Source organism: Theobroma cacao, chromosome 10 (genome assembly GCF_000208745.1).
Source record: "Theobroma cacao cultivar B97-61/B2 chromosome 10, Criollo_cocoa_genome_V2, whole genome shotgun sequence".
NCBI lineage: Eukaryota > Viridiplantae > Streptophyta > Magnoliopsida > Malvales > Malvaceae > Theobroma > Theobroma cacao.
Window position 1 is genome coordinate 20,400,189 of NC_030859.1, and position 11,004 is coordinate 20,411,192.

At 32.0% G+C, this 11,004-nt stretch overlaps 1 protein-coding gene across 1 annotated transcript; it reads left to right on the forward strand.

Moving 5' to 3' along the window:
* On the forward strand, positions 5,410 to 6,525 carry LOC108663666 (F-box/kelch-repeat protein At3g23880-like). The gene has a single exon (XM_018128912.1). It carries the CDS (start codon positions 5,410 to 5,412, stop codon positions 6,523 to 6,525), a length of 1,116 nt encoding a protein of 371 aa, XP_017984401.1.

Here is an 11,004-nt window from a genome sequence, read left to right on the forward strand (position 1 = left end):
AAAAATAATAAATAATCCAAAAATTTTTATTAAACATATAATTGGGTGAATTATAAATCACCTAAATCAATAAACGTGTGCATGTAGATATCATCATTTTATCCTGTCATAGCATACCACATTTATCTTGCAAATGGTGCGGGAGTCCCGATGATGGGATTTCCCCGAGGAGCTTGTAGAGACGAGTTCTTCCGGGGATATCTCTAGGTGAGAAAAATTTCGAGACTTCACCAAAGCGTTGGGATGGTCTTCGAACAATTTTCTAATAAAAGATTACCTACTCCATTATTTAAAATAAACAAGTCATAACATCATTTTACATTTGCGTCATGTGCATACGTAAAACTAACAAAACTCAGTCAGTCAATTTAATAAAAAATTTAATTAATAAAGTAAGGAGTAAATTAAGAGAAGGCTATATTAAGAATAACTTAAGATTAAATGGTACCGTTCGAAGAACGGGCGTCACGGAGGGGCTAACCCTTCTCCGTGCGTAAACGCACTCCCGAACCCCTCTCTAAAAAACGTGGACCAGTTCTCCTTCTTTCGACGGGCCTAAAATTAATTTAGGACTTCGTCCATTAAGAATCGGGTTAATAGGTGACCAATCACACCTAAGATAAAAAGATTGGTGGCGACTCCCACACACCATTTAATTTTCGCCCGCGTCTGACGGACGGGTTCTCGGACCCGCACGTCACGACACATATATAGTTTACTGGCAAAATCCATAAAAGGAGAGAAATTCAACTTTAAATACCAAAACTTATAACCTCACAAATTCAGCTTCACATTGCAGAACCCCAACTTCACATCATTGCATTAATACTGTAAATTATTCCGATGAACTTTCAGGGAATTTTTGCTTTAAAGTTGGTGAAATTGAGTCTGTATGTTTCTTTTTTTCTCCTTTAACACAAGAAACATTATTTATTGCGAACCAAATAATCTAATTTATCTGATGAAACAGGGTTGTTAGAGTTCATAAATATTAGCAGTATTAATGAAAGTAGAATTAACCCAATAGTATAATGAATTTGAGGAAGAAGAAGTGAATGAGGAAACACCTTGGAGCAGCAAATCTAACCATGGCTATAACATAAAAGGCAGTTTTATAGCAGACCAAGAGAAGAGATTTCTACCGGTGGACATCAGTGCATGCCATTTATTTTTCCTGGTATAAAACAAGTTTTCTTCTCAAAAAAATGTTTATTATCTTTTAAATTTTGACAATACTATGCCACAGCTTCGTCATTTGGTGATCATTGCAAAGAGCAATGTAATTCAGAAAGAAATTTGCACATTTCAACAAAGAGAGCCATACATATACTAGCAATTTACGAGTTTCTTGTTGCCCTGTGTCTATGATTGGTCTTTCTCATCTTTCTGTGATGATTTCGTTTAGTTATTATTGTGGTTGGATCAAATTTTCTACTAATTTTTCAATTAATCTAATTTTATTACTGTATTTTTAATTTTGAAACAAATTTGATTGTATTGTTGAGAAATAGTTAATAAAATATTCAGTTGAAAGTTGTTGTATAATTTCAAAAAAAAAAATTTGAAGATAATAGGACAGCAGAAAAAACTCCAATTCCACGTGTCCTCGACTGATAATATTTCTTTCAAAACCATTACGAAAAATCAAACATTTCAATTTCCGCATCAATTTTTGTCTTTTCATTAGACTGCATCATTTTTTCCAAACAAAAAATAAGGTAATGTAATTGAGCCAATTAAAAGATTAATAATAAATTTGAACTACCGACACATTACAGTAATAAATTTAGACCTTATTTTTTATTACTATTTCCGATATATATATATATATATATATATTAATTTAGGTGCTCCCTCATTGAGATGGAAGTCAAGGAACAGTTTTGAAGTTTCCTAGTGGTATAATGCTAAATTAAATAAAGTGATAATAAAAATTAATTAACTTAATATATAATTTGTCACATTCAAACCACCAAAGCATATTGTTGTTCCCTAAAGTGCCAGAAAATTAAATTCGATTAATAAGAGTATACTATTCATCTTTGATTTAAATATTTAATTTAACGATAAATATATATTTTTAATTTATATTTAAAAAGATATAATATTTAAATTTTTTATTTTTGAAAGTAAAGAAAAAAGAGATTATAACCCATTGTGAAGAATCAAGATTCATCTCTATGTTCATCCGAAACAATGTTTTCTTAAAACCCCATTCACTTATCATAAATATATTTTATTTTTAATTTATGAGTTAACGAGATGATAACTTCTCATTTACCATTCTACTAAATCTTAGTTCTGTACAATAATTATAAAGCTCTAATATATTTATTTTTCTCTTCTTATGGAATTTTTATGTAAATAAATAAAAAATATTTTTCCATTTATTTATTCACCAACATAATGATTATGTAGAATACAAACATTGTTTGACATAAACACTTATTAAATTGAGTATTTTAGTGCAAATATAAATCCTTTCACTATTTAATTCTTTTCTATTAAATTCAATAAATATATTAACTTAATCAAAAGCCCAAACCTAGTTGTACTATTTTAAAATTTTCCGGGCGGTATGATCTTTGTTGGTTGTTGATGCTTCCTTTTAGTTGAAGTCTTGAAGTCTTAATCCTTTGTTTCAGATAAAGAACAAAGAACTACTCCATGTGGATGCCAATTACTGACAAGGAATTGTCAGAAATCCTGGTGATAAAAATCCTTTTGAGGCTTCCTATTAAATCCTTAATGAGATTCAAGTGCATTTGTAAATCCTAGTGCTCTTCTTTTAAGACCTCCTATTTTATCACCAACTATAAAAACAACAATCTCATATTCTCTTTAAGGGTTTTGACAAGCTCCCTTACTTCTCCTTCCTTTCCATTGAAACGGAACTCACTCGCTTTTCCTTTCTTTCAATTGAAACGAAAATTAAGAAAATGATGAACAAGAAGTCAGGTTTAATGTGAAAGTCATCCATATGCCTGTCTCTATTCGTAGACTTACAGTGTTTGGTCCATGTAAGGGCTTGCTCTTTGTTTGCACGATGGTTATAGGATTACCCTTTGAAATCCTTTCACAAGAGAAGTTAAGCTTCTTCTCGAATCCACTATCTCACGTCCTCTTTCTGCACATAGCACTAATTATTTTTGCATCAGATTTGGGTTTGATTGCAATTTGGATGACAAGATTTTTGTGAAGGTTAGTCACTATACCCAGTTGGAATCTATATATCAAATTCATTTATACAGTCTAAATATGAGTTCCTAGAAAGAAATTCCTCATCCTAACGTCGTTATTACTCCTGTATTGTTTAACACTTACATGAATGGAATTTATCATTGGGAAGTGATGGGTGATGATGGTGGTTATCCTTTCTTTCGACATGGCTAAAGAAGTTTTCTCAACATTACCCTTATGTCTAATGTTGAGTGTTCGTGGTGTATTGCTTCTTTTAGTGACGCTCTTGCTACAATTGTTCATTCAAGAAGAGGCATGGAAAAATGCTATGACATATGGGTCTTGAATGAATATTCATGGCCTAAACAACTGACGATTGGGCCTATTCTTGGAGTCAGGAGGCCGTTGGCATTTTGGAATATTGGAAAATTGCTTCTGGAAAGTGAAAATCATAAACTAGTCATGTTTGATCCCTGCACTGGAGAGCTTCAAGATTTTGGAATCCACACACCTAAGTACACAATGCAGCTAGTTGTTATCTGGGGAAGTTCAGAGCATGAGGCAAAAATAACACGTCAAGTGCAGTTGTAAGTGTAGAATTTAGTTGGCAACGTTGCAATAATATTGTAGTGAGAATGTTATTGAGAATTTAGTTGGTCAATAATCTTAATGACCAAAAACAAAACTAAAAGAGATAAGAATAAATTTCTTATGGTATATTTCATTTGTTGGACAGATTGGAAAAGCATAGGCATATACAGCCATTGTCAATGAGGCTACATCAAGCTACTTAAATTATACCATGACTTTGTTGTATCTACATGGATGCTTTGCTGCTTTCACCATTAGCTTTCTTTGAATCATTTTCCTTTTTCTGTGCTTTGTAGGTGGATTAATAGTTTATCATTATTTGTCAACCAATAAACATGTAATTAATTAAGGAATGGTCATTAACTTTGCAGATTCCAAGGTATCTCTAATCGGAGTCCAAGTATGTATGCTCTTTGCCCCATCATTGTGCTTCCACTAATTAACATTATTAGTGTGCTATTGATTAAATCAATTCAAAACCTCCCCCCTTTTCAAAGGCAAAAGATTTCGAATGGCCCATTGCCTAATTAAAAGCTGCAGAAATAAGATTCCTAACCCTTGTACTAATAACAAGTCTAACATGAGTAGATAAGGGCACCTTTCTTAATCATTTCTATCTCTTTCAACAGATAGCTATATCTGCATTAATTTGGCGAAGGCGTACCCGACATGGCATGATACTTGTTCGTCAGTCATAGTTAATTTTTTTCTTTCTATAAAATACTTTTCATCAGTTTCAAAAATCCAAAAGTCATCAATATAGTAATTGAAAAAATATTAAATAATGTATCAATCTAAATTTATTAATTTCTATAATACCGCACTGAATCTGTAGTTAGATGGCAGCAGATTCAAGCCAATTGTGAAACTGTATATATGTATATATACATATATATATATATGTATGTATGTAAATATGTAAATATGAATGTATGCATTCATTTTGAAAGATAAGAATTCATTTTGAAACCAGGGGAGTGCCTTAGTAAAAAGAGGCGCCTCCCATGATCATAACAAAAAAACTGGTGCTGAAACAAAAACCTGGCAGCAGTAGAACAATAATTACAAGCTGCAACCCATTGCACCAAGCACCCAGCGCTAGATCCAATACAGCATTGCGAGGGACCATGGTTCATCTTTAAATTTATCCGAAACAATATTTTCTTAAAACCCTATTCATGATTCATCATAAATATATTTTATTTTTAAATTTATGAATTAAAACCTCTCATTTACCACATTCGATTGAATCTTAGTTGTATACAATATTTATAAAGCTCTAACATATCTATCTTTCTTTTCTCATTAAATTTATTTAAATTAATAAAAAATTATTTTTCTATTTATTTATTCATCAACATAATGATCATGCAGAGTACTAACTTAATTTGACACAAACACTTATTAAATTGAGTATTTTAGTGTGAATGCAATTCCTTTCATTATTTTATTTTTTTATTAAATTTAATAAATATATTAGCCCAAACCTAGTTGTACCAATCTTAAGGCTTTATAGAAAAGCTGAGGGTTTTAAAGTTTACTTGGCGGCATGATCTTTGTTGGTTGTTGATGTATCCTTTGAGTTGAAGTCATCAAGTCTTAATCCTTTGTCTTAGATAAAAAAGGAAGAATTGCTACATGTCGATGCCAATTACCGACAATGAATTATCAGAAATTTTGGTGATGGAAATTCTTTTGAGGCTTCCTGTTAAATCCCTGATGAGATTCAAGTGCGTTTGCAAATCTTGGTACTCTTCTTTTCAAACCTCTTATTTTATCACCAACCATAGAAACAACCTCAATCTCTTCTTCAAGGGTTTTGACAAGGTCCCTTACTTGTCTCTGCTTTCAACTGAAACGGAAATTAAGAAACATGATGAACAAGACGTCAGGTTTAATCTAAAAGTCAAAGAGAAAATCCATATGCCTGTTTCTATCTGTAATAGTTGGCGACTCACAGTGTCTGGTCCATGTAATGGCTTGCTTTGTTTGCATGATGGTTATACAATTACCCTTTGGAATCCTTCCACAAGAGAAGTTAAGCTTCTTCCTGAATCCCCTACTCCTTCCACTGATTACACTTATTTTTTTTGCATTGGGTTCGGGTTTGATCGCAAGTTTGATGATTACAAGATTTTAGTGAAGGTTATTCATTGTGTTTGGTCGAAATCTACATCTCAGATTTATTTATACAGCCTAAATACAAATTCCTGGAGAGAACTTCCTCATCCCAACGTCTTTATTGATCCTTTCTTGTTTAACACTTACATAAACGGCATTTATTATTGGAAAGTGACTAGTGATGACGATAGTTATTTGATCCTTTCTTTCGACATGGCTGAAGAAGTTTTCTCGACATTACCCTTGTTGAATTTTGGTATGTCTAATGCTAGGTGTTTGTGGTGTATTGCTCCCTTTAATGAAGCTCTTGCTACAATTGTTCATCCAACGGAAGGCATGGAAAAATGCTATGACATATGGGTCTTGAATGGATATTCATGGACTAAACAACTTACAATTGGTCCTATTCTTGGAGTCGAGAGGCCGTTGGCATTATGGAAGAATGGAGAATTGTTTTTGCTAAGTGAAAACAATACATTAGTCATGTTTGATCCCTGTACTGGAGAGCTTCACGATTTTGGAATCCACATGTCTAAGTACACAATGCGGCTAGTCGTTTATGCTGAAAGCATTATTCCAATCAAGGGAATTTCAGAGTATGATGCAAAACTAACTCGTCAAGTGCTGCTGTAAGTGTAGAATTTAGTTGGCAATGCTTCAATAATTTTGTTTCAAAGGAAGAGAGTAGTATTCAATGCATTTATTGTGTTTATTAAATACTATTGATTTTGGTAGTAAAATCAAAATATGATTCGCTTTGCACTAAAAAACATTCTGATACATCATAGATCTGATAATTGTCCAATTTTTTTATTTAGCATTACTGGCGTTAATATTAGTAGCATTAATATTGGTAGATTTTTGTATTGTGGGCTGCTTTTGGGTTTTGTGTGATAAAGCAATAGATACGATTGTACTAAACTGTATAGTGTTACATAGTATGTGTTGCAGTTGCAGTTGCAGGAATCATGAGCTGCTCACTCCAAGTATAGTGTGAAGGGACTGTCCAAGGCTGCTGAGACAAGCTTCTATCGTCCTCCCTAAGAATGTCAAAAGAATAACAACTTGAGAAAAGAATTTAAAGAAACAAAAAATGGGAGAGAGATCAGCAACGTTGATTTATTAAATACTAGTGTTTATCGTACACAAGCATGCTGGCAAAATCTATAGAAGGAGAGAAATTCATCTTTAAATTCCAAAACTTATGACTTCAACAACATGCTTGTGTAGTCATCGTACAAAAGAGAGTTAACTTTGCAACCTCAAAACTTTCAATAAAAGTTCTTATGTGAAATGATCTTCATTTATATATATTGCTCAGTCAATACAGATTCACTTCATTAATTGATAAAAATATATAAAAGTTTAGCGAGGCCAAGATAGAACATGCCAATGGCCATAACACTATGTCCGTACAAACAACGCCCATACTATTTCTGCAGAAAATTTAAGATGACCAAAAAAAATTTCTTAATATTAATATTTTCGATCTTGACCAACAAAAAAAAGCTGAGTGTTGATAAAATGTATGTACATATTTTGATTTGTACACAGTAGGTAGAGGACATGGCATGCAGTCTCCATTGACAGTAGGGCTATCAGACTGGAGCAATTGCCCTGAGTTGGGACTTCTCGGGGAAACATTAGGAGCAGCGGATTTCTTACCGTCAGGCTCAGTTCTGGTCATGCAACAATCCTCTCCTCTCCCTAATGCACCGAAGAAGATCGTGAGCTCTGCTCGGAAGAAAGGGTTGTTTAAGACTAGTGGGCAACCGTCGGCTGTACCATTTGTTAATCATAGAAAAGCAGATGATTATTATTGATCATATTATTCGAAATGATAACAATTAAGCTTTCATTTTGGTATTTAGCTATGTCGCAGGAGCCAGTACTAACTTTATAATTCCTTTTGTTCCAAAGAAAAAAAAATGAAATGATGTCAAAGGATAACCTGTATACTAGAATGATAATTAAAAATGAAGATTACATATCTCAATATTCGATATTTAAAAAAAAAATTCCATATATAATATGTATCTCAATTAAATTAAATGCAATTAAAGAATGAACTAATCAATAATACTATTTGCAAGTTATAAGATCACGTGTTAATTCGAGTAAATTTTTTAATGAAATGTAACATCGATTCGCTTTGCATTAAAGAAACAGAAGGAACAAAACATTTAGCCCTCAAGTTAATACATGGAGATTTTGTTTTGTTATACCTTAGTCCTATTATAACATTCCAAAATCAAGATCTTGATTATTATTATTATTATTATTTGTATTAATGTGTCAAAATAATAAATAGCACCTAACAATTTAACTTGATGACAAGGCATCAAATCCAATTTTAGCCAATTCTTATCAATATTTAGCTAGATTTTGTATTTTTTTTTATCTTTTTTTGTATAATTTGCTGATTTTAACTCTAATTAAAAAATGAATTAGTTAAAATTAATTAAAATTAGTATGACGTATGATTTCTTTTAAACCGAAAAAATTTTTGAAAGGTTAAGAAAATTTGGTTCGTATTGTTGACCATCAAATTGAATGAGATTTACTAATTAATGATAATATGTATATATATATATATATATATATATATATATATATTATACACTATCAAGAGCTATAAGGGGGGATTGGGAATTCTAGTTTTGACACCAACCTTTTCGTAAAAAACCCAACAAAAATTCATCAAAATATTTCAATGAAAAATTATTGTATTTTTTTAACATATATAAAAATATAGACTGTTAGGTTATGAAATGCCCCATACTTTGATATGGTGCTAAATAAAGTTGGTCAAATGCGAATTAAGGCATAATAAGGAACTTTAGGAACCAAAGAGATAAGATAAAATTTTTAAAATAAAATAATATTTTATTAATAAAATAATATTAAAATATTAATATTTAGTCGGATGTCAAAATCAGACATGAAGAAGGATCATATGGTTGATCCAAGTAGGGGAAAAGATGTCAAGCCTGACTCTATAAAATACTTGTCATGACATACATGTGATGGATAGCATGTTTGCATGATAGGAGAGTCCCGAAAAAAATTTACAAAAGTCGGTATTGTACCTAAAGGTACAACAAAGTTGATTTAAGCCTTGAACTAGATCAAATAGAGAATTTAAGATGAAATTAAGAATATTAAAGTCCCAGAATGGTTTAATATGGTGATTTGGAGTTCGAGGATCAATTTGGAGTCAAATTAGAATTTTCACTATCTAGGGGTAAAATGGTCATTTGCCACCTGAGAACAAAATGGAAATTTTTAAAAAAGATTTTTTACCCCATTTGACTTATTGGAGTATGATTTGAGGATTAATAAGTGAAAAAATTTTATTCTTGGTATTTTTCAAAGCATAGGGGCAAAATGGTAATTTTGCCACCCTAGAGGCAAAACAATAATTTTTCACCACCAGGACATTTGTCCAGCACATGGTCTTCCCTTATTCTCATTTTGACCAGTGACTAATTGTGTAGTGGAGATAAAAAGGATTAAAATTTTTTAAGTTTTAAAAACGGGCCAATGACATGATGCCACGTGTCATGCCTTTATTAATTTATTATTTTCCTTTTTAAAAGGCACAAAAATCAGCCCATCTGTAAAGCTCGACTTTGTAAAATACTTGTCATGACATACATGTGATGATAGCATGATTGCATGCTAGGAGAGTCTCGAAAAATTTACAAAAATAGGTATTGTACCTAGAGGTATAACAAAGTTGATTTAAGCCTCGAACTAGATCAAATAGAGAATTTGAGATGAAATTAAGGATATTAAAGTACCAGAATGGTTTAATATGGTGATTTGGAGTTCGAGGATCAATTTGGAGTCAAACCGGAATTTTCACTATCCAAGGACAAAATAGTCATTTGCCACCTGGGGACAAAATGAAAATTTTTAGAAAAGATTTTTTGATCCCATTTGACTTATTAGAGTATGATTTGAGTATTGGAGTATGATTTGAGGTTAAGAAGTGAAAACAAATTGTAATTCCGGTATTTTTTAGAGCATAGGGGTAAAATGGTAATTTTACCACCCCAGAGGCAAAAGTGTAATTTTACACCACTATGACATTTTTCAAGCTCCAGAATTCTACCTATTATTATTTTATGCTATGGATAAATATTAGAGCATTTGTGGTGGTGAGAAAAGGCTTAAAAATTAAGTTAAAATAAGTGGACCAATAAAAAGGTGACATGTGTCAAAAATTTAATATTTTTATATTACCATTTAAAAACCAGCCCACACTCTTCCACTCAGCATTTCAAGGCCGACCAGCACCTGCAGAAAAGAGAAGAAAAGAAAAGAAAAACCCTAGGGTGGAAAAGCTAAGGAAAAATTGTTGAATTTTCAAGAAATTGCTGACTAAAGGTAAGATTTTTAATATTAAGCTTGAAATTCATCTTGCCCATGCATTCTTTTCCATTTTCCATGAATTAAATTCAAGTTTTCATGAGGGGCAATATGCTGGCCAAATTTAGAGAGAGAAAGTTGGTGACGAATTTAGTTGAATTTCAAAGTAATTTAGTGTTTTTAGGTGTTTAGTTACATTTAGTATGAAAATTAAGCAAGAAATCCACATGCCCATTATAGAACCTACCTTGGCTGAATTTTATGGGTGAGGATTAATGATGAATTTAGTTGTTTTTCATGCCATTTAGATGTATTTGGTGCTTAGGAATACCGAAAATCGAAAACAGGTACCGAAAAATTTTACTCACGTTAGTTAGCAATTTGCACCATAATGAAAGATATTTTGGTAATTGCACTTAGAATAGATTTTTATTGAAGTGTGTGGAATTTTGGGGAGTACTGGAAGTGTAATAAATTAATTGGAATCGAATTGGACTTTTAGACCGATTAAATAGTGTATAGTGCGCGATAGGCCGAACACCTCCCATTTCATTGCATGCATTCATATAGAACATAGAATAGTTTTGTGACAATTTAGCATAAGTATATTTAATTTCCTGTTACACATTATGTATAGGTGGTGAGCCCTCAGATAAGGGCAAAGGTATTGCACCCGAGGATCAAGAATAAGAGTGTTGTAAATTCCCGTCAAAGTGAGTAACCACTGTTCATCTTATC

What these genes read in the sequence shown, in the direction of transcription:
- LOC108663666 (XM_018128912.1), top strand. Translation starts at nt 5,410, where the DNA reads ATGTCGATGCCAATTACCGACAATGAATTATCAGAAATTTTGGTGATG.